Here is a 23,318-nt window from a genome sequence, read left to right as displayed (position 1 = left end):
GGCAACCCTCTTGCCCCCAAATCCAGGCAATAAACGGGAATTTCGGTGGTTTTTGGGCTTTATCTGGGGTTTTTGGGGTGTCCCCGGCCCGGGGGGAGTCCCCGGGGGGCTCAGAGCTGCAGGAACTCGGCCACGAAGACCACCAGGATCTTGGCCAGGTCCTGCACGGTCGGCGGGTGCAGGTTGTCCTCGGTGTCCCCTGGCGTGTGCCACACTCGCGGGAACGGCGTGGGGATCAGGTGTAGCACCGGGACACCTGCGGGGACATAGGGGGACAAGTGGGGACACCGGGGGGGACACCGGGGACACGAGAGAGACGGGGAGGCACAGAGGGGACGCGGGGGTTATGGGAGACAGGGAGTGGACAGGGGGACACGGGGACAACATGGGGGACACAGGGGACACTCGGCGACAGTCACCTCGCTGCAAGAAGGGCACGTGATCGTCCTCGACGGGTCCGGGGGCGGGGCTGAGGCGGAAAAGGGGCGGGGCAGAAGGCGTGGCCTGCAGCAGCCCCAAGTGCCGCAAACGCTGCTCTGCGGGGACAAGGCGACATCGGGGACATCGGGGGATGCGGGGGACACGAGGACACGGTGGTACCGCCACACCCTCGCTGTCCCCGCCCTCTCTGGGTCCTTTTCCCATCTCGTCCCCCGCCCGATCCCGTCCCTCTGTCCCCTTGTCCCCATCCCTGTCCCCAGCTGTCACCGCACCGATGGTGACAAGGCGCAGGAACCAGTGGTGGGTTTGGGCGAAGTGGCTGTGGATGGCAGGGCTGGGGCCACCCAGCAGGTCCAGCAGCACCAGCAGGCTCTGGGGACAACCGAGAACATGGGGACATGCACACAGGGACAAAGATATGGGGACAATGTCCCTTCCATGTCACTGACCATGGCGGTGACCCCTCTGTCCCCAATGTCACTGACCATGGCGGTGACCTCTGACCCCGCGGGGTGTCCCCGTGCCGCCATCTTCGCCGCCAGGTGCCGCGCCCCGTACAGCGAGTCGGTGGCACTCCACTCCCCAAACGCCTCCTCCCCGTCCAGAAACAGCAACTGCAGCGTCACCGGGGGGTCCTGCGGGGACACCTGGGCTGTCACATCTGTCACACACCTGGCTGCCGTGGGGCCAGGTTGCCTTGGGAGTGAAGGGACCGTGGGGGGCACAGGTGGCCAGTGGGGACCCAGGTGTCCTGAGGGTTATCCAGGAGGGGTCCAGGTGGCCCAGGAGACCCCCAGTTAGCCCAGGAGAGACCCAGGTATCTCTCAGGGGATCCAGGTAGCCCAGGTGGCCCTCAGGTGCCCTCACCTGTCCCCCCCGCTGCCGCAGGTGTGTATCCAGGGCGGTGGCCAGCTCGAGCAGCAGGGCGCAGGGCACGGCGGCGTCGGTGGCACCCACGAAGGGCCCCGTGGCCAGCACCTTGGTGTCGTAGTGACAGGCCAGCGCCAGGCGCCGCGCGGCCACCGGGGCCGCCGTGGCCACCACGCTGCGGAAGGTCACCTGGCCGCGGGGCGTGGCCGTCGCGAAGGTGTCCAGCTCCAGGTGCCACTCGGCCGCCAGCGAGCGCAGGTGGGACAGGATGTGCTGCAATTGGGGACACGGGGGGGGGACGCGTGGGGACATCGCTCGGGTGTGCAGGAAGCGACAGGGGGAGATTTGGGAGGGAATTGGGTGAATTTGGGGGGGTCTGGGAGGGGTTTGGGGGGAATTGGGAGGGATTTGGGTGAGTTTGGGGAGGTCCTGGTGGGGATTTGGGGGACCCTGGTGGGGTCTGAAGGGGTTTGGGAGATCATAGTGGGATTTGGGGGTTATTTGGGAAGGCTTGGAGGAATTTGGGGGGATTGGGGAAGGAAGGTCTGGGGAGTATTTTGGGAATCTTGGAAGGGTTCGGGAGGGATTTGGGGTTTCTGCGGGGCTCTCACCTGCCGGGCCGCGCGGCTGCCGGGACCCCCCGGGACCCTCTCGTGCAGGAGGGGCCGCAGGAAGGACCCCCATAGCCGGGCGGGGTCCAGGTGGGACAGCAGGGTCCGCAGGGTCTGCTCCGAGGGGGGGCCGGGGGCGTCCTGGGGGGGGTGGGGGACACCGTCTGAGGGGTCCCCGAGAGATCTGGGGGGGGCTGAGGGGTCCTGGAAGGGTCTGGGGGGTCCTGGAAGGGTTCGGAAGGTCTGGGAGGGAGACTTGGACGTGCGGGTTGGGGATTCTGGGGCGTTCTGGGTGAATTGGGGAGGTCCTGGAGAGGGTTTTGAGAATCCTGGAAGGGTCCTGGACGGGTTCTGGAGGAATTTGAGGGGTTCTGGAGGGGTCTGGGGGTCCTGGAAGGCTCTGTGCTCCTCCCAGAGGGTTTGGGGAGGTCCGGAACACCTCGGCATCCTTTAATCCCGCCCTCACCCCGCCCCATAACAGATCCCGGGCGACCAGAGGGGTCCTGGGGATCCCGGCCGAGCTCGGTTGGTCCCCAAAGGCTGGGGGGCTCCCGCCAAACCCCATCGCCGCCGTTAATGCCCCCCGTTAATCCCGACTCCGCTCCCTGCTCACCGGGCCGGTTGTTCCGCGCTCCCCGCCGGGCCAGGCGAGGAACAGGACGGCGGCGGCCGCCAGCAGAGCCAGCAGCGGCAGCAGCGGCCGGGCCGGGCGGGGGGGCCGCGGGAGAAGCCCCCGGAACGGGCCCGGACCCGGTACCGTAGCCGGGACCGGGACCGGGCCGGGACTCGAACCCGCGGCCCGCGCGCGGCGCGACCCGGCCGGGACCTGGCGCATGGCGAGGGCGGGGCTTCCGGGGGGCGGGGCTTCTGCAGAGCCTCAGCGAATCGCTGGGCAGGGGCGTGGCCTGGAGGGGGCGGTGACGCGGGGGGGTGACGAGTCCGGCGGGGCCGGTGAGGGGCGGGGCTTGACCGCGACGCCACGCCCACATCGGGCGAGGCGGGACGGACACGGGGAGCCACAACGGGGACACGGGGACACACAGCGGGGACACGGGGACACACAGCGGGGACACGGGGGCGCAAAACGGGGACACGGGGGCGCAAAACGGGTGAAAGAAGTGGACACAGGGACAGAACGGGGCGTGGGGGGGGCACACGAGACAGACACAGACGGGGGGGGACATAAAGGGGTGAGGGGAGGGGACACGATGGGGTCTGCGGAGGGGACACGGGAGGACATAACGGGTTTGGGGAAGGGACACAAGAACACAGTGGGGGACACACCAGGTGACCACGGCCATCCTCCTTGGGACTGTCACTCCCTCAGGGTGTCACCCTCAGCGTGTGATGTCACCACCCCCGGGGCAGGGGGCTCACTCAAGGTGGGACCTCAGCAGGGACAGGTCACCAGCCCAGAGGTGTGACCTCAGATGGGGACATCACCTGGAACAGGCCAGGGCCCTCCACGGGGCTCATGTCACCTGCCCTGGGCCACCACCCTCCCCAGTGCCACCAGCACTTCTGTGGGGCCATCACCCCTCTCTGTGGGGTTGTCACCTGAGCAGGGCTGTCACCATTCTCAGGGACACCCCAACCTGTGGGGCCACCCCCTTCCTTGGGGCCAGCACTGTTGGTCGTCCCCATGTGGGGATGCCACCCTGGAGGGGAATGTCACCCTCTGAGGGACACTGTTCTTCCTGGGGCCACTGGGGTCATTGCCATTGGGCTGTCCCCACGTCCTCCATGAGGCTGTGCTGGAACCAGCCTTACCAGCCCAGTTGGGATCATCACTATTGGGTTGTCCCACCAATGTTCTGGAGGTCACCACCCTGGAGAAGAATGCCATCCTCCATGGGGCCACCAGCCCACTTGGGGTCACCCCCATTCCTGGGAACACTCCCAGACACCTCCACCCCCTTCTTTCCCTTCCACACTTCCACACTTGACCATTCCATTTCCTTTTTTTCCATTTTTCCACAGTCCTTCCCATCGCCCTGCGTCCCCAAAGTGTCCCCCAAGCCATCCGTCCTTCACCTGCCGTCCTCCCTGCGGCCGGCCGGGTGCACCCAGTTGTTGTCGTGCAGCCCCGTCCGGCAGCCGGGTGCGTCCCGGTCCGGCCGCCGGCAGCACATCCAGTAGGAGCGGCCGTAGGGCAGGTCGTGGTGGTAGGGCTTGGGGTGCCAGCGGCACAGGGACACGTCCCCGCGCTCGTAGCGCTTCTTGCACTGCTTGCAGGGGTCGTCGCGGTACAGGGGGTCGCGGTTCCAGCGGGAATCCGTGGCCTGCACGCCGAAGGTCTCAATGATGGATTTGAAATAGTGGCACGAGCACTTGAGGGCGGCCAGCGCCTGCGTGGGCAGGTAGCTGAAGATCTTCACCATGACGTGCTCGGGCAGCAGCAGCATGTACTGCCGCGGCTCCAGCAGCCGCTGGATCTTGAACCGGATCTCCAGGAAGTCGTGGGACACGTGCCGGTACAGCCGGCACAGCGCCGGGTCGCCGGACGCCTCCCGGCCCGGTGTTGCTGTGGTCGCTGCTGGCTCCTCGGGCCGGCCGGGCAGCAGGAAGAGCTGCCCCGGCGGTGGTGGCTCGTCCGGCAGTCGCACCGTCTCCTCCGTCACCTGCTTGGCGCTGTCCTTGCCGAAGAACACGCACTGGTCCACCACGCCCGTCACCACCACATCCACGTGGAAGCCGGACGCGCAGTCCCGCGGCGGCACCGGCCCCTCAGTGACACCACCGCTTGGTTCCGCTGCCGTCGCCGCCTCGTCGGTGCCGTCCTTGTCCCCTTTGGCGGCCAGCAGCAGCTCCACCCCGGCGCGCACCGGGCTGACCAGCCGGTACAGGTCACAGGTGATTTGGTCCTTGGCGCCCAGTGCACGGGGACACTCTGGGACAGTGCTGGTGGCCGCAGTGGCCGCACGGGGCTCACGCCCGCTGGAGATGCGGAAGGCAATTCGCACCTCGCCAGGTCCCGCCGCTGCCGCTGCACTCGGGGCGCACTCGCTGGCAGGGCCACTTCGGCACAGCCCGTTGGGCCGGGCCCTGCCGCGCTCTCGGTGCTGCTGCTGTGACTCGAACTGGGCCACGGCCGCGGCCACGCGCCGGCACTCGGGGCCACCCGGTGCCTCCAGCAGCACCAGCGGGGCTGGGGCGTCACAGGGCCGGGGCAGGCTCTGCAAGGCCAGTGCCGTCCGCTGCTCCACCAGCGCCACCATCTCCGCCACCGACAGGAGGTCCGGGGTGTCCCCGGCGCTGTCCCCGGTGCTGTCACCAGGGGTGTCCTTTGGGGTGTCCTTAGTAGGGTCCTTGGGGGTGTCCCCGGCAGCTGAGGCCCAGGGTGGGCTCGACACAGCCTTGGGGTCATGGCAGCGCCGGCGCCGCTTGGCTTTCGAGCTATCGCTGCCCCAGTTGCCCTTGACCTTCATGGTGCTGGCGCGGCTGCCGGTGCCGCTGGTGCTGCCGGTGCCACACTGGTGGGCCACAAAGAAGGCCACCTTCTCCTTGGTGTTGCCCGGCTTGATGACGTACCACGTGTCCAGCAGCACCCGCCCGTCCTCGGCCGTGGCCGTGGCCGCTGGGCCAGGCTCGGGGGGCTCCGGGGGGGTGTTCTCGGAGGGACAGCAGCCGAGGGGCTTGCGGGGGGCTGCGGGGGTGGCTCCGGCGGGGGCACATGGCTTGTTCTGGGAGAAGGTGCCGAAGGGTCGCGGGCACCACAGCTGCAGTTGCGGGAAGGCGTTGGGCTCCATCAGCGCCTCATGGCACGGCCACGCCGCCGGGGCCGCCCGGGCCTGTGGAGAGACGGCTGGTGACGGCGGGGGGGCTTTCGGGGACACTCAGGGGACCCTTGGGGACATCGCCGGGCCGCTCTCCTTTCCCACGCGCGCCGCTGCCCCGCCCCCGGACCCGCTAAGCCCCGCCCCCGGAGCCCCGCCCTCAGCGAGGCCACGCCTCTCTCCAACCGTTTAACATCACACCCCCCGCGCGCGCCCGAGCGGCGACCAATCAGCGCTCGGCGTTCGGGCCATGCCCATATATGGACGGCGGCGCTCGGGGCGGAGGGGGCGTGGCCGGGGCGACAGGCGGGGTCTAAAGGGGGCGTGGTCTGGCGGCCCCGCCCGCCCCGCGCCGCGGTCCCGGTCCCGCGTGGGCCCGGGGGGGTCGGGGGGGGGAACCGGCGGGGGGGACACGGTATCGAGCCCGGCCCTACCGCGGCGGGGGCGCGGGGACACGGCCGGACCCGCCCGGCGCACCCCGCGTGTCGGCGGAGCGGCCCCGTCCCCCCGGGCCGGTGCTCGGTGTCGAACCGGGATCCCCCCCGAGCTCCCGCCGTCCCATCCATTGGGCCCCGCGGCCGCTCTCAGGCAGCCGCCCGTGAGCTCGGCCGCTCCCCGGGGCGCTCCGCGACGCCTCGCGCCCACGCCCCTCCCCATCCCGAACCGGCCGGGCCCCACCCGGTGCCGCCGCCCCTCCCCCGCTCACCGGGCAGTGCCGGGCGCGGCCGCTCCGCCTCTCCGGCCGCTTCCGGGGTGCCCCGCCGCGCCTGCGCCCGTGGCCGCCGCCGTCCGCTCTTGCGCCGCGCGCAGCGCCACGGGAGCCGTAGTTCGTTCCCGCCAGGCTCCGGGGCGGCGTCACGGGAGTTGTAGTTCCTCCCCGCAAGCTCCCGGTAGCCCTCGGTGTCACCCCAATGACTGGACAGCACCGCTGCGTGTCACGTCGTTGTTTTATTTTTACGGTACAAACCTGGGGACGCCCGTGACCCCAGGGTGTCAGATCCCCCCCGATACCCCCCGCAGGACCCCAAGGCATTGACCCCCCCATATCAGAGTGACAACCAAATCCCACAGATTTCGCCCCAAATTGACCCAGAAGCCTCTCCGCACCCCAAACTCTTCAGACCCTCCTCTCCCCAGGACCCAGAGATGCCTCCCCAGCACCCACAGGTGCCCTCCGCCCCCCTCAGCAGCCGCTCTCGGCCACCGGGCGCTGTCCCCTCCGGGGGGGACCTCTGCTGGGGGCCCTGGGCGGGCCGGGGACGCCCAGACGGCAGCGCTGCCACTCCCGGCGGACCTCAGCCTGCACCTGCGGGCGGTATGTCGCGAGATGTGGCACCATGTCGCGACATGCCGCCCCGCCCCCGGCCCGTGTCGTGACGCACCTCCTTGTTGGTGAAGCAGTACAGGACGCTGACAACCAGGCCCTGGCGGGGCAAAGAGGGGGACATGTCGGGGGGTCTCCTGGGACCCTCATTGCCTCCCTCCCCGGGGACCCCAGTTACCCACAATTAACCCACATTAAACCCCCGTTTGTCCCCCCATTTGTCCCTCCATTGTCCCCCCATTGTCGCCCCTCACCTGTGCCGAGGTGAGCAGCAGGTGGAGGCAGAGCCGCGCCAGCCTCAGGCCACCTCCCCCTTCGCCCTCCCCGGCCAGGGCAAAAACCACTTCGTGCACTCCCAGCAGCGGGATCAGCGTCAGTGTCGATCGCGCCAGCCTGGGGACACGCGGGGACACCGCTGGGACACGCGCAGGGACGCCCCGGGCTCGGGGATATCGCTGGGGACACACCCAGGGACACCCAGGGACACCCAGGGACAGGGACTACCCTGGGGACACCCCCAGAGGCGGGGACACACTTGGGGACCTGATGTGCCCACCTGTCCCTCCCGATATCTCCACCTGTTCTAGGTGTCCCCCCATGACGTTCCCACCTGTCCCAGTTGTCCCCAGGTCCCCGCGATGTCCCCAGGTCCCCGCGATGTCCCCACCTGAGCCGCGTGTCCCCGCGGGACACCTGGTGCGCGCGCACTTTGGCCACCAGGATCCGGACGATTCGCACGAATACCACGAAGTTCACCTGGGGGGGGGACAGAGGGGACACTTGCGGTGACATCCCCACGCTCGCCAGGTGCGTGCCACTACCACGCCCCCCGCCGCGATGTCACCCACCGCGACAGCCACCAGGATGGGACAGCGAATCACCCACCACACCGCCACCTTCTCGTTGCGCTCCCAGCACCTGCGAGGAGGGGACACGTAACGCTGAGTCCCCACCTGTGTCATCATTGTCCCCTGGAGGGGACAAGGTGGGAGCCAGCGGAGGGGACAGGTGACCTCACCCCTCGTTCTCGTAAAGGTACCTCAGGACCACCCAGGGGACGACGAAGAGCACGGGGACACCTGTGGGAGGACACACCTGGTAAGGGGGGATGTGGGGGACATGGGGGGGGACACGGGGTGACACGGGGGAGCACGCGGGGACACGAGGGGGGACACGAGGAGATGAAAGGGACGTGGGGAAAGGGGGAGCACGCGGCACGCGGGTGGGACACGGGAGGACACAAAGGAGCAGGAGGTGGCACGGGTGACGGGGGGACGGGAGGTGACATGGAGGGGGACACGGCGGGGACACGAAAGGACACAAGGGTACACAAAGGCACAGGAGGTGACCAGGTGACACGGGTGACACAGGCGACAGGGATGCGGCGAACCCCAGCCGAGGAGGAGGAAGGCGGGGAGGCAGCGGCGACCCGAGGTGGCGACGAGGAGGCGCAGCAGGAAGAGTCCCTCGGCCATGGCCCACGCGTAATTGGCGCCCACGCAGTACTGGGCCAAGCTCTGCGCCACGCGACACGCGGGGCCAGCCTGCGGGGACACCGCTGTCGCCTTCCCGCCCCGCCCCGCCCCGCGGGAGGGCGGCCCGGGGTGGCCCCGACCCCGCGCGGCCACGAGCAGGGGGTGGCACGCGCTGCCGTGCGCGTCCCCGCGACCCCGTGGGTGTCCCCTTGAGTCACCTCCCTCCTCCCCACGGGTGTCACCCGCTCCCGCGCGCGTTCCCGGCCCCCCCCCGTGGGTGTCCCCTCCCTCCCGTGGTTGTCCCCCGCTCCCGTCGGTGTCCCCTCCCGGGTGCCCCCGTACGGTGGATGCCCCCCCACCGCGTGGGTGTCCCCGTGGGTGTCCCCGTGGGTGTCCCTCCGTGTCCCCTGGGTGCCCACCTGCATCCCCAGCAGCTGCAGGGGGTGGCCGTGACCGTGGCCGTGGGGCAGCAGCACGTCCCGCGTGAGGATGGCGCCAGCCCGGAGCGCAAAGGACACGAAGAGGTTGGCGTGGATCAGGTTCCGCGTGCAGCGCAGGCGCCTGCGGGGCGTGGGGACATGCCCGCGGATGACACGGACACGGGGGACATCCCCGCGGGTGACACAGACACGGGGGACATCCCCGCGGGTGACATCCCATGGGTGGTATCCCCACGGCGGGCAGCAGCACGCCGGTGTGACATTCCCACAGGTGACAAAGCCCCCGGGTGTGACAGTCCCACGGGTGACAAAGCCCCCGGGTGTGACAGTCTCCTAGGTGCGTCCCTACCTGAGTAGCAGCAGCAGCAGCAGCGCCACCACCAGCGCGACAAGGGACAGGGAATATCCCACGGTGTAGAGGAGGCGGAACTGCTCCAGCAGCCACGCCTGGCGCTGCGGGGACGCGGGGACACAGTGGACATGGCACAGGACACAGCACGGGACACGGGACATGGGACACAGGGCATGGCACAGCACCGTGACAGCATGGGACATGGCACACAGGACACGGCAGGGGACACGGGACATGACATGGCATACGGGACATGGCACAGCACGACACAGAGGGTGACACATGTCCCAGCACAGCGTGGCACGAGGCACCGCGGAGTGTCACACGGTGTCACACGGGGCACAGTGTGACACACACAGGGCACAGCACGACACGGGGCACAGCACGACACGGCACAGTGTGACACACGCGGGGCACAGTGTGACACGGAGCACGGCACGACACAGGGACGGGCACGTGGCATCTCCCAGCATGGTGGCACCCCACGGTGTCACCCCACTGTGTTCCCCCGCTGTCCCCTAGAGCGTCACCCCCCTGCGCCCCCCCGCGCTGTCCCCACCGTGTGCCCGCAGTGTCCCCGTGCTATCCCCGTGCTGTCTCCCCGATGTCACTCCACGATGTCCCCTCGCATCCCTGCTCCCTGTCCCCCCGTACTGCGTCCCCGTGCTGTCCTCCCTTTGTCCCCACGTTATCCCCTCGTTGTACCCCCTCTGTCCCTCCTCTATCCCCACTGTGTCCCCCACTGTCCCACTTCCCCCCCCGTCCCCGCGCTGTCCCCACCTGCAGCGGCTGCACCTGCGCCAGGTCCTCGCACTGGGAATTGTCCTGCCATGGCTTCCCGCTGTCGTCTGTCACCCAACGCCCGTCGGGGCCGCAGCGCCGGGCCACCACCCCGCCCTGCACTGTGGCACCGCTGTCACCCGCTGTCCCCGTCACGGGGACCCCCGGGGCCACCCCCGCGTTACCTCGGTGGTGCCAGGGCAGGTACCAGGGACAGGGGACAGTGGCGGTGCTGTTGGGGACAGCGTCCCCCCAGCACGCGTAGAGGTCGAAGCTGCGGTTGCAGACGAGTCCTGGGGGGTAGTGGGGAGGGGTCAGGGGGGCCTGGCGTGTCCCCACTGTCCCCAAGGTGTCGCCGCTCACCTGGGGCCGGCGGGACCAGGCGCAGGTGCAGCTCGCAGGCGTGGCGGTACTGGTGCCAAGCGAGGAGGGTGGCCTGGGCGGAGCGCTCCTGGGGGTCAGCGGCGACACCAGCGGGCGACAGCGGGCGGAGAGAGGGGGACATCAGCGGGAGACGGCGGAGGGACAGCGGGCGACAGTGGGGGAACATCGCGGAGACAGCGAGGGACAGGGCGGGGAAAGAGGGAAGCAGCAGGGGGCAGCGGGGACCAGCGCGGGGACATCGGGGGACATCGGGGAGGACCAAGGGGAAATGTCGGGGTGTCTCGAGGAGGGGTCTCACCTCTGTCCCACTCGGGACGTGGCTCAGCGGGGCGGGGGTCGCTGCCCGCTGGCCCATGGTGGCTCCTGGGGGTCCCGCGTGGCCCTGGGGGGTCCCGGGGGGTCCCGGCAGGGATGTGCCGGTGCTCCCCTCCTTGCGGCCGGGGGAGGGGCGGCACCGGGACCCCCCAGAGCCGCGGACACGCGTGGGGACTCGGTTGGGGCAAGGGGACGCAGCCCTTCTCATCCCCCGCCGCCCCCAGAGACACCCCAGTGTCCCCTGTCCCCACGGTGTCCTTTTTCCCTATCCCACGGGTGTCCCCGATGCCCCCCAAGTCCCTTCCTGGTCCCCCCACTGCCCCACGACCCCTCTCGATCCTTTCGGTGACCCTTGTCGCCCCTCCCGGTGTCCCTTGTCCCCCCCCGCCGTGTCCAGCGCCACCCCACGGCCCCGCGTGGGTGTCCCCGGGGTCCCCCCATCCGTGACGCCCCCAGAACCTCCCCGTGTCCCTCGGTACCGGCTCCGCGCGTGGCTCTGTCACCCTCGGGGGACACCGGCACCGGCTGGGACCGCCCCCGGGAGGGGCTGGGGTCGGGAGGAGCCTCAGTGTCACCCACGGGGTCCCAGTGTCACCCACAAGGGTCTCAGTGTCACCCAGGGGGTGACAGTGCCATTCACGGGGGTCCCAGTGTGACCCACGGGGGTCCAGTGCCACTTCAGAGGGTCCCAGTGCCACTTGCGAGGGTCCCAGTGTGACCCAGGGGTGTCCCAGTGCCGCTCACGGGGTCCCAGTGACACTTACAAGGGTCGCAGTGTGACCCAAGGGGCTGCAAGTGTCACCCAGCTGTGTCCCAGCGTCCTCATGAGTGTCCCAGTGCCGCTCAGGTCAGTGTTCCCACCTGTGTCCCAGTGTCCCCCATTGCCCCCCAGTGTCCCCCAGTGCCCCAGGGGTGGGGGGCGTGTCCCCAAGAGAAGGGGGGCGTGTCCCCAAGAGAAGGGGGGCGTGTCCACGGGGGTGCGTGGGGCCGCCAGGGGGCGCCAGCAAAGTGGGCGTGGCCAAAGAGGAGGAGCGACATCCCCTCCACCCACGTGCACGCGCCTCGCGTGACGCCATCACTGCGCGCCCCGCGCGCCCCCCGGCCGAGGATGGTGGCGGGCGCGTTCCCGCTGGCCAAGCTGCTGACGCTGGGCGCGCGCCAGCTCAGCCGGCCGCTGGCCGCGCGCATCAAGGCGGGGGCGCGCGCGTCCCCCTTCTTCCGCACCTACATCTGCCTGCCGCCCGCCCAGCGTGAGTGACAGCGGGGGTCACGGGGGCGTGGGGACACCGGGGGGACATGGCGGGATATGGGGTGTCCCCGCCCCGGCCCTTCCTTCCGGTCCTGTGTCTGCCTGTCCCCGCCCGGCGTGAGTGACCGGAGGACAGGGAGGGGTCACTGGGGCCTGGGGACATGGGGGGACATGGGGGAACCCTGTGACGGCCCTTCCTTCCGGTCCTCCCTCTGGCCAGGGTGAGTGAGGAGGGGTCTGCGGGTCCTGCGGGGGCGACAAGGACACTGGGGACATGTGGGAACCCTGGTCCCGGGTGGCTGGTTTGGGGGGGACTGGGGGGGGAAATCTCTCGGTGGATTTGGGGGAATCTGCGGCTGGATTTTGGGGCGATCTGGGGGTTAGTTTGGGGGTGATTTATGGCTGGACTTGGGGGAGTCTCTGGCTGCATTCGGTGCTGCCTGTGCCTGTATTTTGGGGTCTCTAACCCATTTCCCCCCTCAGTTTACCACTGGGTGGAGATGCGAACCAAGATGCGCCTCCTGGGCTTCCGCGGGGCAACCGTGAAGCCCCTGAACGAGGAGGCGGCGGCCGAACTCGGCGCCGAGCTGCTGGGGGAGGCGCTGGTCTTCGGGGTCGGGGGGCTCTGCATCTACCTCGAGTACCTGCGCCAGGCGGGGCAGAGCCGGCGCCGCGAGGAGCACCTGGAGCAGACCCTGAGCGACCTCCAGCAGGGCCTCGAGCGGCTCCAGAGGGACCTGGACGAGCTGCGGGCCCAGGGACAGCGCCCCGGGGGACAGGGACACGCCCAGGGTGGAGCTGGACACGCCCAGGGAACCTCAGGACACACCCCTGCCCAAGCTGTGAATGGCACTGCTGGGGCTGGCCCCGCCCCCGCCGTCTCTGGACACGCCCCGCCGGCCTCTGGACACGCCCCCCTCGCGACAGGCCACACCCCTGTCACGACAGGCCACACCCCCACGCATTAAAGCACTTTCATGTTCTGCCCGCGGTGCCTTTAAGGGGTGGGGCTAAGGGAAGTGGGTGTGGTCTATCTGGGTGTGGCTCTGTGGGCGTGGCTTCGCGGTTATTGGTGGGCAGGTGCAGAGGGCGGGGCTTCCTCATGCTGGGGGCGTGGTTATCAGAGCCCCGCCCCCCAGGACCCCCCAGGCCCCCCAAAGGCCACGAGGGTCCCATAAAAAACCGTTTATTGGTGCTGGGAGGGGAAACCCCCCATAACAAAAAAAAAAGTGAAAAACACAAAAGTGGCTTAAAAAAGACCCCAGGGGGAGGGAGAAGGGCAAGGGGGGGTTCCCCTCCCCCCACAAGTGTAAAAAATGGGGTCCCCGATTGGCGGTGGGGGGGCACAGTGTGGGGGGGCTCGGGGCCCCCCTCGCCGGTAAGGCACAGCCTGGGGGTCTGGCCCAGAGCCCCCCCAGGGCGGTGAGGGGGTGAAATGGTGAAGGGAGGGTTGGGGGGGAAAGGGGGTGGGAGGAACCCCCCCAAATCCGGGCCTGTGGCGTTGTGGAGGGCGTGGGGGGCTCAGAGCCTATTCCGCTTCCGTAGCTCCGTCACGAACGCTGGAGGGGGGACAGGATGAAGGTTGGGGGGATCCACTGTCACCATGACCCCCCCTGTGACCCCCCCGTGTCCCCTGAGTCTCCCCCACCTTCGATGATCTCCTCCTTCATCTTCTGCAGCTCCCTCCGCACCTCCTCCAGCAGCTCCTGGGGTGGAGTTGGGTACAAGGTGAGGGGATTTGAGGGGGGGACACACCCCATAACCCCCCCAGCGCCCCAGATCTCCCCCAGACTGGTACCAGTTTGAATCGCTCCAGGTCCAGCTCACTGTGGGACTCGGAGGGGGCAGCTGGAACGGCTGATTTCATCCTGGAATGGATGGCAGATAATGAATTTGGGATCCCCCGGACCCACCCCACCCCTCCATCCTGGCCCCCCAAAACCCACCTGGGCAAGGTGGAGCTGGATTTTTCCCAGGGCCTCCTTACGGGCTCTGCAGAGACAGGGCGGGGGTGAGGGGGCGCCGGACCTCCAGAAAGCCCCGCGTTCCCCAAAAGAGCCCCCCGCCCCCCAAACCCTCCCGCTTCCCCCCGAAGCTTTTCGAACAGCAACTCCCAGCGTTCCCCGCGCGTTCGCACCGTGCCCGGCCGCGCGCCCCCACCGCGGTGCATGCTGGGGGTTGTAGTCCGCGCGCTCACCCGGCGGCGGCCCTGTCGTCCTCGCGCTCGGCTCCGCCTCCTCCTGCGGGGACACAAGGGGGGGGCTGGGCGGGGGGGGGCAGGTAAAGACCCTCCCTCCTCCCCAAAATTGCTAAGGGGCAATACTGACGTTGGTGACGTCATCGTCCTTCTTTGGCTGCTCCGTGGCTTTTCTCCTGGCGGGAGGGAAGAGGGGTCGGCGTGGGAACTGGAGGGGACCCCGCCTCGAATTGTGCAGCCCCCTCCTCACCTGCGGGCCAGCATGGCGCTCATCTCCTCCATCAGGCCCCCCCCGCCCCGGGGGGCTCCGTCGGCTTTGGGGGGGGCGGCAGGGGTGGGTGCCCCCCCGCCCGGGGTGTCATCCTGCTGGAACAAACGAGGTGAAGAAGGACCCCCCCCCATTTATTACCCCCCACCCCATTAATTACCACCCCCTCCCCACACTCACCTTCCCGACTTTCCTGAGTTTGGCCCCTGCGATGGCAGCGGCAAAGCCGGAGACCCCCCCGGGCCCCCCCTCGGACCCCCCTCCCGCGGAGCCCCCCGGCAATGGGGGGGCCGGGGGCACCCCCGGGGCTGGGGGGGGCCCGGGGGGCGGGGGGCCTGGAGGTGGAGGGGGCCGGGGTGGGGGGCTGCGGGGGGCCCAGCCGGGGGTCCTGGGGGGAAACAGAAGTTTGAAAGGGGAGAAGGTTGTCAATGGGGAGGTGATGTTTAAATTTTTGGGGGGGGATGCCAGCCCCCCCTCACCCACCTGCAGACATCCCACGGCGCTCAGACTCTTCCGTCACCGGCCTGGGGGGGGTCAAAGGGTCAGGACCCCTCTCCATGTGGGTCCCAGTGACCCCTCCTCAAATTTAGGGGTCTCCGTGTTGCCCCCTCCTCCCCCAAATTAGGGCTCCCCTCACCTCTCCTGCTGCTCCGGCTCATCTGGCGCCGAACCATCGAGGTCTGACCAGGACAGGGGGGTTCCTTGGGAGGGGGCACACCAGGGTGAGTTTGGGGGGCACACGGGAGTTGGGGAACCCCCCGAGACCCCAGACTCACCCTGTTCGAGCGCCTGCAGCGCCCGGAGCACGAAGGTGGCGAATTGGGCAGCCTCGGGGGGAGCGCCGAAGCTGAGCCCCCAGACCCGGCGGCCCTCGCGCCACTGGTGGAACTGGGGGGTCGCCTGGCTGTAGCGCAGCCCCTTCCCCAAGGGACAGTTTAGCACCACCTGGGGGGGGCACCCGCGGTGGTGGGGGTGAGGCTGAGCCGTGGAGACCCCCCAAACCATGGGGGTGTACCCCAAAACCGTGGGTGTCCCATAGAGCCCCCCCAACAAGGGCTGCCCCCCACCCATGGGTGCCCCACAACTGCCCCCCGGCCACGAGCGTCCCCCCCAGGTGCCCCCATTTCAGTGCCACCCCGCAGCCCCCCACCCGTGGGAACGCCCCGGCCTCCCAATTCCATCACAACCCCGCAGCCCCCCACCCATGGGCGCCCGACAGAGCCCCCCCGCGACCCCCACCTGCTGTTCGGGGTGCAGCCGGCGCCCCACGAGCCGGAAGCTGTGGGTTCCGGGGTGATGGAACAGCTGGACACAGCTGGGGCTCTGGGGGGGACCCCCCGCGGGCACCCAAAGTTTTTGGGCGTCGTCGTAGAGCAGCACCGAGGCCCGGGCGCTGCACAGCACCCGCTCGCTGGTGGGGGGCACGGGTGGGTCACCCCCCAAGGGGGATGGGATCCCCCCTTAGGGGACTGGATCCCCCCAGGGTGCTGGACTCCCCCCAGCTTGGGGATCCTCCCTGGGGTGGGACCCCCTGTATGGGACACCCCCGAGGGTGGGACCCCTGGGTGCCTGGGGACCCCCTGGTGTGGCCTGGGGATCCCCCCTTATTTAGGGACCCCCGACCGAGCCCCGGGCACCTCTGGGTGCTGCCCCCCACCGCGGGACACCCCAAAATCTCCCCCCGCACCCCAAAACTTCCCCCTTCCCCCCCTTTTCCTTCCTCTTCTCCCTGGGGCGGCCCCTCCCCCACTTCCTCGGGGTAGGGGCACACTCCAGTAGCCGCTCCCAGTGCTCCCAGTGCCTGATCCCAGTGCTCCCAGTGCTCCCAGTGCTCCCAGGGCTCCCAGTGCTCGTTCCCGGTCACCCCAGTGCCGGCTCCGTTTGCTCCCAGTGCCCGATCCCAGTGCTCCCACGCCCGTTCCCAGTGCCCCCTGTACGCTCCCAGTACTCCCAGTGCTCCCAGTGTCCGTTCCCAGTTCTTCCGGTCCCTTTCCGTGCCCGCTCCCGGCACAACCAGTAAGCCCAGTACCGATTCCCAGCGCTCCCAGTGCCCCCCAGTACCACTTCCCGGTTTCCCCAGCACTCCCAGTCCCACTTCCCGGTTTCCCCAGCGCTCCCAGTCACACTTCCCGGTTTTCCCACAGCTCCCAGTCCCACTTCCCGGTTTTCCCACCGCTCCCAGTGCTCCCAGTACTGCTTTCCGGTGCTCCCGGTACTCCCAGTACCGCTTCCCCGTGTTCCCATTGCTCCCAGTCCCAGTTGCCGGTTTTCCCGGTGCTCCCAGTCCACCATAGTCCAGGTTCCCGGTTTTCCCAGAGCTCCCAGTACCGCTTCCCGGTGCTCCCAGTGCTCCCAGTTCCGGATCCCGGCTCTCCTGGTGCTGCCCGGCGCCCGCAACCCCCGGTACCAGTTCTCCCGGGGCCCGTTACCGGTGGCCTCAGTGCCCGTTGCCGGCGCCGCCCGTTGCCCCCAGCGCCCCCAGTACCGATGGCGGGGCCGCCCAGTGCCCGTTACCAGTTCCCCCAGTGCTCCCAGTACCGGTGCCGGTGCCCCCAGCACCGCTGTCCGGTGTTACCAGTGCTCCCAGTTCGCCCAGTACCGATCCCCTGTGTTCCCAGCGCGCCCAGTTCCCGCTCCCAGCGCCCCCGGTACCGATCCCCGGCGTCCCCGACGCCCGTTAACGGTTCCCCCAGTCCCCTCAGCGCCGGTGCCCGGTGCGCCCAGTTGCTCCCGGTACTCCCAGTACCGATCCCCGCTCACCTCATGCTGGCGGCGGCGGCCGGTCCGGGCCCTTCCGGTGGCGGCAGGGGCCGAACCCGCCGGTCCCGGCGAGAGGCCCCGCCCCCCATGGGCCGCGCCCCGCCCGCCCGGCCCCTCCCCTCCCGGTAACGGCGGCGGCGGCGGCGGCGAGGGGATCCCCCCGGGCCTCCTTAAAGAGGCAACGGCGGCGCGTGGGACCCATCGAGGACCAGTAACGCCCAGTGTCCCTCGCAGTGTCCCCTCCAGTGTCCCCCAACTGACTCCCCCCGGTGTCCCCCCACCGGTGTCTATCCGGTGTCACCCCGAACTCTCCGGTTCTGGGGACTGGGAGGTATTGGGACGGCACTGGGAGGGTCCTGGGGACACTGGGAGGTGCTGGGGGGACACTGGGAGGGTCCTGGAGACTCCGAGGGGAACTGCAGAGCCCCGGGGTCGGTGCCCGGTTCCTGGTGCCGGTTCCGGGTATGCGTTCTCGGTTCCCAGTGCCCAGCTCCTGGTTCCTAGTGTCGCTTCCCAGTTCCTCGTGTCGCTTCCCCGCTCTCGGGGCTCGGTTCCCAGTTCCCAGTGCCGGTTCCCAGTGCCCGGTTCCCGACTCTCTGGTGCCTGTTCCCGGTGCCGGTTCCCGGTGCTCGTGTCGCTTCCCGGTGCCGATTCCCGGTGCCGGTTCTCCATTGCCGGCTCTCCGGTACGGCCCCGCCTCCCGCCCCGCCCCTCCCCGCCGCCGCCGCTGCTGCCGCCGCCGCCGCCGCCGCCCTTTGTCCGTGGCCTCGGGCCCCGCCATGGCGCTGCGGTGATGCGCGGCGGGGCCGGCCCGGGGGCGGCGGGGCCGAGCGCGACCGGGAGCCCCATGCGGGGGCCGCCGCCATGGGGCAGGTCCTGGGCTTCGCCCACTGCAGTACGGACCGGGGGAACCGGGAACCAGCACCGGGAAGCGGCAGCGGGGAACGGGGAGGGGGCGGCGGCACCGGGAGGGGCCGGGGATGGGGTAACGGGAACCGGGCACCGGCAACGGGGCGCGGGGAGGGGCTGGGAATGGAGGGAGCGGGAGGGGCTGCGGGATGCGGGAGGTACCGGGGATGGGGAACCGGGAGTGGCCGGGGATGGAGGCACCGGGAATCGGCACCGGGAATCGGTACCGGGAATAGGGAACAGGGAGGGGCCAGGGATAGCCGGGGATGGGGGGACCGGGGCGGGTCGGGGCTGCGGGAACCGGGAGGTACCGGAGATGGAAGGACTGGGAGTGGCCGGGGATGGGGGCACCGGGAAGCGGGGATGGACTGGGCACCGGGAGGGGACGGGGATGGAGCGGGATGGGGGGATCAGTAGCGGCCGGGGGTCGCGACAGCACCGAGAGGGGTCGCGGCAGCACCGGGAGGGACTGGGGCTGCGGGAACCGGGAGGAACCGGGTATGGAAGAACTGGGAGTGGCGGGGATGAGGGAAAAGGGGTGAGGGGTCCGGGAGTTAGCGGGGACGGAGGGACCGGGCACCGGGAGGCACCGGGATGGAGGGACCGGCGGGTAACTGGAATGCGGGAACCGGGATGGGATACCGGGAAGTGCTGGGGACAAAGGTATCCGGGGCGACGGTACCGGGAGGCGCCGGGGATATGGGAACCGGGAGTTGGAGGCGCCGGGAACACCGGGGATGGAGGGACCGGGACTAGCCGGGGATAGGGGGACCGGGAGGTACCGGGGATGCATGAACCGGGATGGAGGGTCCGGAACTGACCGGGAATGGCGGGACACCGGGACCGGGACACGAGGCAGGAGCTTGTCCGGGGTTCTGGGACGCGGGGACCAAGTCTGGGTGGTCCCACCCCCCCCACGCCCCCCGTGCCCCCCCAGAAGAGGCTCCATCCACGGCCTCCACCACGCCGGACTCCACCGAGGGTGAGCGGGGCTGACCCCCCGGGCTCGGGGCGCACCTTTTGGGGAGGGGGGCGGGCAAGGAGCTGCCGCGACACCCCCTGAACCTTCCCCACCCCCCTGTCCCCAAACGCCCCCCGCAGGTGGCAACGAGGACTCGGATTTCCCCGAGCTGCCGGCGCCGGAGCCCCCCGAGGAGGAGGAGGATGAGGATGAGGATGAAGACAGGGCGGCGGCATGGGGGAACGCCAGGGGATCCCCCCGGGAACTCACCTTCTCCTACATCGCCTTCAGAGGGGGGGGAGGACCCCCCCAAAACGAGCCGGGACCCCGCTGCCGCCGAGAGCCCCGCCGGGGTCGCCCCCCCCGGGCTCTGAGCTCAGGGGGGTTCCCCCGGGGGCCGGACCCCCGAGCGGCCGCCAGGACCCCCCCGAAACGTCCCGGGGAGACCCCGGCCCCCCCCGAGGGGCGGCTGGAGGCGGAGGAGGCCCTGCAGGACTTGGGGGGGCCCGAGGTGGAGGAGCCCCCCAGGAGCCTGGGTATGGATGGCAGAGGGGATTGGGGTCTCTGGGGGGGCAGCTGGTGGTCATGGGGAGGGTCTGGGTACCCGGGAGGGTCCCCAAGGGTGGGTGGGGGACACGAAGGGTCCTGGGAGACCCCTGGGGGGACTTAGCGGTCCCCAAGGGGGAGGAGGGACATGAAAGGTCTTGAAACACCCCTTGGGAGGTCATTTGGAGGTCCCCAAGGTGCAGCTCGGGGACACGGAAAGGGTCCCGAGACCCCCCTGACTCCCCCCTTTTTGTATTTCCCAGCAGCTCCCGCGACCCTCCCTCCCCCGCCGCCAGGGGGCGCCCCGCGCTCGCCCCCCCCGCTCCCCCCGCCGCAGCCCCCTCAGGCCTCGGTCCCGCCCCCGGCGCCCTCCGACCAATCAGCGAGCGCGGCGGGCGCCGACGGACAGCGTGAGCATCCAATCGGCGCGGAGGGGCGGGGCCGGGAGGTCCCCCGGGGTCCGGTTTCGGGGAGGGTCCCGCCGCCCCCGCCGCGATTGGCGGCTAAAAATAGGGGGTGACCCCCCCAAAAATCCCGGCAGCACCCGCGGGAGCCATGGAGGGGCCAGGTTGGGCACGGGGGGCACTGGGAGAACTGGGAAGGGCACTGGGAGAACTGGGGCGCTCTGGAGGGGCGCTGGGGGGCTCTGAGAAGTTACTGGGTTGGGACTGGAAGCACTGGGAGCACTGGGAGGGACTGGAGGGGTCACCGGGAGGGCACGGGGGGACTTTGGAGGAGCTCTGGGGGCACTGGGGGGAACTGGGAGCACTGGGAGGGACCGGGAAGGGCACTGGGGAGCACTGCCGGGCACCGGGAGGGCACCGGCGGGGACACTGGTGCCACTGGTGTGTGACACCGGCGTCCCTCTGTCCCGCAGTGTGGGAGCTGTTGTACTGGCGGGTGCCCGAGCGCTCGGCGCTGGCCTTACTGGTGACACTGGTGGCACTGGGCTGCCTGTCCCGCTTCAGTGTCATCTCCGTGGGCGCCTATGGGGCCCTGGCGGTGCTGGCTGTCACTGTCCCCCTGCGCCTGCGCCAGGTGGCACTGAGAGCACTTCACCCACCCCCTCCGGAGTCCCCCGCGCGGTGAGTGACACCAGGGACACCCGCTGTCCCCTCCCTGCCGCGCTTGGCACCCCCAAGGACTTCTGGGGGTCCGTGATGGCCCTGTCCCCATCCCATGGGGTGCTCCCGTAGTCCCTGTCCCTTGTCCCCCCCATCCTGTTCTTGTCCCTATCCCCCCTCATTGTGTCCTTATCCTCGTTTCCCTTCACCCTGTCCCTGTCCCCCGACGCTGTCCCTGTCCCTATCCCCATCCCTGTCCCCCGACGCTGTCCCTGTCCCCTGACGCTGTCCCTGTCCCCATCCCCATCCCTGTCCCCTGACGCTGTCCCTGTCCCTATCCCCATCCCCATCCCTGTCCCCTGACGCTGTCCCTGTCCCCTCGGTGTCCCCAGGGCGCAGCCGGAGGTGCCGGCGGTGCTGAGCCCGGAGCAGCAGCAGCGCTGGGCTCGGTACCTGGCGCGACACGTGGTGACAGCCACCCGCACCCTCACCCGCCTCTTCCTCGTGCACAGCGTCCCCGAGTCCCTCAAGGTGACACTGGGGACAGTGGGGGGGCATTGGGGTCATGGGGGATGTGGGGGACGCTGGGGACACATGGGGGGCATGGGGGACACTGGGGACACCCGGCGGGCATGGGGGGCATTGGGGCATGGAGGACACTGGGGACACATGGGGGACATCGGGAGCATGGGGGACAGTGGGAGCATGGGGGACACAGGAGCCATGGGGGACACATGGGGGGAATTGGGGACATGGGGAGGACATGGCGGGTGTGGGGGTGGGACAGAGGGTGTGGGGGGCATGGGGCACACCTGGAGGGTGGGGGACACGGGAGACATGGAGGGCACAGGGGGTGTGGGTGGCGCTGGGGATCCCCGGGGCGGGGTGATGGTGACGGTGACGGTGACAGTGACGGTGCCACCGTGGTGGCTGCAGTTCGCCTTCCTGTTCTACCTGCTGACCTACGTGGGGGCTGTGTGCAACGGGCTGACGCTGCTGGGAGCGGGTATGGAGCGGGGACAGGGGACACTGGGGACATGGGGACATGGAGGGACATGGGGATATGGGGATGGGGGACATGGGGACATGGAGGAACATGGGGATATGGGGATGGGGGACATGGGGACATGGGGACATGGAGGGACATGGGGGATATGGGGATATGGGGATGGGGGACATGGAGGGACACGGGGACATGGGGGATATGGGGATATAGGGACATGGGGATGGGGGATATGGGGACACATGGGGACATGGGAACATGGGGATGGGGGACATGGGGACACATGGGGACACATGGGGACATGGGGACACATGGGGACATGGGGACACGGGGATGGGGGACAGGGACATGGGACACAGCCATGGGGATGGGGACCCAGAACATGGGATGGGGATGTGGGACAGGGACATGGGGACACAGGGATGGGGACCTGGTGGGGACACAGGGATGGGGACAGGGACATTGGATGGGGAGAAGGATCAGCGGATGGGGGACAAGGAATGGGAGACAGGGATAAAGGATGGGGACATGGGGACAGCCTGGGGACAGGGGGATGAGGAGATGGGGGGTGCAGGGGACAGGGTGGGGACCTGGGGTGACACAGCTCTCCCTGGCCAGGTGTCATCTGCGCATTCACCTTCCCCGTGCTCTACCGGCGCCACCAGGTAGAGGACACCGGGGACACCGGGGACACGAAGGGACATGGGGGGTATGGGGAGGGTTGTGTGTGTCCCTCGGCTCCCCCTCTTTGTCCCCATTTGTCCCCCCACGTCCCCAATTTCCCCCCCCACCAACCCCGATGTCCCCAGCTGCCCTCCCCATGTCCCCAGTCGCCCCCCGTGTCCTCAATGTCCCCAGGCCCAGATCGACCAGTACATGAGCCTGGTGAGGAGCCACCTGAGCCACCTGCGAGCCAGGTGAGTGTCCCCGTGTCCCCCTCCCCTCAGTCCCTCCCCGGGGTCCCGGGGGGTCTCGGGGTGCCCAAGCCCCCCCCGACCCCGCTGTGCCCGCAGGGTCCTGGCCAAGCTCCCAAGTGCCAAAGTGAAGCCGCAGTGACACCCCTGTCCCTGCCTGTCCCCCCTCCCGAGGTGACAGCGGGGGGGGCGGCGTGGCCGGGGGGTCCCCACACCCCTCGCCCCTCTCGGGGGGGCGCGTGTCGTCCCCTCCCCCCGTGTCCTTCCCCCCCCGCGCGGGGGGGTCACACTTTAATAAAAACTCTTGTGACAGCCGGGTGTGATTGCTGGGGGGACATGGGGAGGACACGGGGGGCACGCGGGAGGGACAGGGTGTCCTGGAGGTCCGTGGGGACCCCGACATGTGTCTGACCCCCCTGCTGCTGGGGTGGGCTGTGCCGGGGCCACCTGGTGTCCGTTCACATCCCCGTTGTGTCCTCGCCATGTCCCCCCGTGTCCCCGCGTGTCCCTCCATGTCCTCTCGTGTCTCCTCTGTCCGCCGTTGTTCCTCCGTGTCCCCCTGCCCCTGTGATGATTCTCTGTATCCTTCCATGTCCCCCCGTGTCCCCCAATGTCCCCTCGTGTCCCCCCCGCCCCGCGAAACGCGCGGGAACCCGGCGGCACAAGCCACGCCCCCTCC

The 23,318-nt window shown here is 69.6% G+C and overlaps 6 protein-coding genes across 18 annotated transcripts; 2 read left to right on the top strand and 4 right to left on the bottom strand.

Moving 5' to 3' along the window:
* Positions 1-40: 40 nt before the first annotated feature.
* On the bottom strand, positions 41-2,772 carry QPCTL (glutaminyl-peptide cyclotransferase like). Its single transcript, XM_085044131.1, has 7 exons — positions 2,536-2,772; positions 1,923-2,063; positions 1,309-1,584; positions 927-1,076; positions 714-813; positions 420-536; positions 41-256 (listed from the first exon to the last, which is right to left on the bottom strand). Exons 1-7 carry the CDS (start codon positions 2,755-2,757, stop codon positions 111-113), a joined length of 1,152 nt encoding a protein of 383 aa, XP_084900257.1. The 5' UTR covers positions 2,758-2,772; the 3' UTR covers positions 41-110.
* A 1,092-nt stretch (positions 2,773-3,864) lies between these two features.
* Positions 3,865-6,508, bottom strand: FBXO46 (F-box protein 46). Its single transcript, XM_085044115.1, has 2 exons — positions 6,405-6,508; positions 3,865-5,713 (listed from the first exon to the last, which is right to left on the bottom strand). The coding sequence occupies exon 2, from the start codon at positions 5,669-5,671 to the stop codon at positions 3,953-3,955; it is 1,719 nt and encodes a 572-aa protein (XP_084900241.1). The 5' UTR covers positions 5,672-5,713; positions 6,405-6,508; the 3' UTR covers positions 3,865-3,952.
* A 119-nt stretch (positions 6,509-6,627) lies between these two features.
* On the bottom strand, positions 6,628-11,707 carry GIPR (gastric inhibitory polypeptide receptor). Of its 10 annotated transcripts, XM_085044127.1 has the most exons (13): positions 10,752-11,008; positions 10,433-10,520; positions 10,255-10,362; positions 10,070-10,191; positions 9,287-9,390; positions 8,917-9,058; positions 8,413-8,566; positions 8,041-8,101; positions 7,871-7,940; positions 7,690-7,778; positions 7,277-7,415; positions 7,081-7,122; positions 6,762-7,004 (listed from the first exon to the last, which is right to left on the bottom strand). In XM_085044127.1, exons 1-13 carry the CDS (start codon positions 10,974-10,976, stop codon positions 6,882-6,884), a joined length of 1,467 nt encoding a protein of 488 aa, XP_084900253.1. In that variant the 5' UTR covers positions 10,977-11,008; the 3' UTR covers positions 6,762-6,881. The 10 variants fall into 10 exon arrangements, with proteins under 10 accessions (XP_084900251.1, XP_084900249.1, XP_084900252.1 ...); XM_085044125.1 differs by lacking the exon at positions 7,277-7,415 and having other exon boundaries at positions 6,628-7,004; positions 10,752-11,011; XM_085044124.1 differs by having other exon boundaries at positions 10,070-10,362; positions 10,752-11,011.
* An 83-nt stretch (positions 11,708-11,790) lies between these two features.
* OPA3 (outer mitochondrial membrane lipid metabolism regulator OPA3) lies at positions 11,791-13,000 on the top strand. The gene is made up of 2 exons (XM_085044146.1): positions 11,791-12,018; positions 12,501-13,000. The coding sequence occupies exons 1-2, from the start codon at positions 11,877-11,879 to the stop codon at positions 12,983-12,985; spliced, it is 627 nt and encodes a 208-aa protein (XP_084900272.1). The 5' UTR covers positions 11,791-11,876; the 3' UTR covers positions 12,986-13,000.
* A 187-nt stretch (positions 13,001-13,187) lies between these two features.
* Positions 13,188-17,451, bottom strand: VASP (vasodilator stimulated phosphoprotein). The gene is given in 14 exon segments (XM_085044149.1): positions 13,188-13,576; positions 13,666-13,723; positions 13,816-13,885; positions 13,964-14,009; positions 14,155-14,257; positions 14,345-14,390; positions 14,465-14,577; positions 14,663-14,839; positions 14,842-14,870; positions 14,966-15,006; positions 15,120-15,183; positions 15,259-15,427; positions 15,722-15,893; positions 17,243-17,451. Coding segments are annotated over 14 exon segments (1,215 nt in total). The 5' UTR covers positions 17,332-17,451; the 3' UTR covers positions 13,188-13,538.
* A 510-nt stretch (positions 17,452-17,961) lies between these two features.
* Positions 17,962-22,951, top strand: RTN2 (reticulon 2). Of its 4 annotated transcripts, none has more exons than XM_085044140.1 (10): positions 17,962-18,137; positions 19,089-19,133; positions 19,253-19,648; positions 19,922-20,068; positions 20,536-20,743; positions 21,115-21,253; positions 21,659-21,728; positions 22,344-22,390; positions 22,584-22,642; positions 22,739-22,951. In XM_085044140.1, exons 1-10 carry the CDS (start codon positions 18,107-18,109, stop codon positions 22,779-22,781), a joined length of 1,185 nt encoding a protein of 394 aa, XP_084900266.1. In that variant the 5' UTR covers positions 17,962-18,106; the 3' UTR covers positions 22,782-22,951. The 4 variants fall into 4 exon arrangements, with proteins under 4 accessions (XP_084900266.1, XP_084900264.1, XP_084900263.1 ...); XM_085044137.1 differs by lacking the exon at positions 17,962-18,137 and adding an exon at positions 18,695-18,894 and having other exon boundaries at positions 19,925-20,068; XM_085044136.1 differs by lacking the exon at positions 17,962-18,137 and adding an exon at positions 18,696-18,894.
* The last annotated feature ends 367 nt before the right edge of the window (positions 22,952-23,318 follow it).

Source organism: Lichenostomus cassidix, unplaced genomic scaffold (genome assembly GCF_008360975.1).
Source record: "Lichenostomus cassidix isolate B80296 unplaced genomic scaffold, HeHo_3.0 HiC_scaffold_35, whole genome shotgun sequence".
Lineage (NCBI taxonomy): Eukaryota > Metazoa > Chordata > Aves > Passeriformes > Meliphagidae > Lichenostomus > Lichenostomus cassidix.
The sequence above is the reverse complement of the archived record's forward strand: the minus strand, read 5'-3'. Positions and strand labels throughout refer to the sequence as shown.

What these genes read in the sequence shown, in the direction of transcription:
- QPCTL (XM_085044131.1), bottom strand. Translation starts at nt 2,757, where the DNA reads ATGCGCCAGGTCCCGGCCGGGTCGCGCCGCGCGCGGGCCGCGGGTTCG. An exon ending in TGCGGCAGCGGGGGGGACAG is followed by an intron (nt 1,077 to 1,308) that starts GTGAGGGCACCT and finishes GTGTCCCCGCAG; the next exon opens with GACCCCCCGGTGACGCTGCA. An exon ending in CGTGCCCTTCTTGCAGCGAG is followed by an intron (nt 257 to 419) that starts GTGACTGTCGCC and finishes ATGTCCCCGCAG; the next exon opens with GTGTCCCGGTGCTACACCTG.
- FBXO46 (XM_085044115.1), bottom strand. Translation starts at nt 5,671, where the DNA reads ATGGAGCCCAACGCCTTCCCGCAACTGCAGCTGTGGTGCCCGCGACCC.
- GIPR (XM_085044120.1), bottom strand. Translation starts at nt 10,976, where the DNA reads ATGAGAAGGGCTGCGTCCCCTTGCCCCAACCGAGTCCCCACGCGTGTC. An exon ending in CCTGCCCTGGCACCACCGAG is followed by an intron (nt 10,192 to 10,254) that starts GTAACGCGGGGG and finishes GCGGTGCCACAG; the next exon opens with TGCAGGGCGGGGTGGTGGCC. An exon ending in TGCAGCTGCTGGGGATGCAG is followed by an intron (nt 8,102 to 8,916) that starts GTGGGCACCCAG and finishes GTCCTCCCACAG; the next exon opens with GTGTCCCCGTGCTCTTCGTC.
- OPA3 (XM_085044146.1), top strand. Translation starts at nt 11,877, where the DNA reads ATGGTGGCGGGCGCGTTCCCGCTGGCCAAGCTGCTGACGCTGGGCGCG. An exon ending in CTGCCTGCCGCCCGCCCAGC is followed by an intron (nt 12,019 to 12,500) that starts GTGAGTGACAGC and finishes TTCCCCCCTCAG; the next exon opens with TTTACCACTGGGTGGAGATG.
- RTN2 (XM_085044136.1), top strand. Translation starts at nt 18,771, where the DNA reads ATGCGGGAACCGGGATGGGATACCGGGAAGTGCTGGGGACAAAGGTAT. An exon ending in GGCGGGCGCCGACGGACAGC is followed by an intron (nt 20,069 to 20,535) that starts GTGAGCATCCAA and finishes TCTGTCCCGCAG; the next exon opens with TGTGGGAGCTGTTGTACTGG. An exon ending in TGCTCTACCGGCGCCACCAG is followed by an intron (nt 22,391 to 22,583) that starts GTAGAGGACACC and finishes CAATGTCCCCAG; the next exon opens with GCCCAGATCGACCAGTACAT.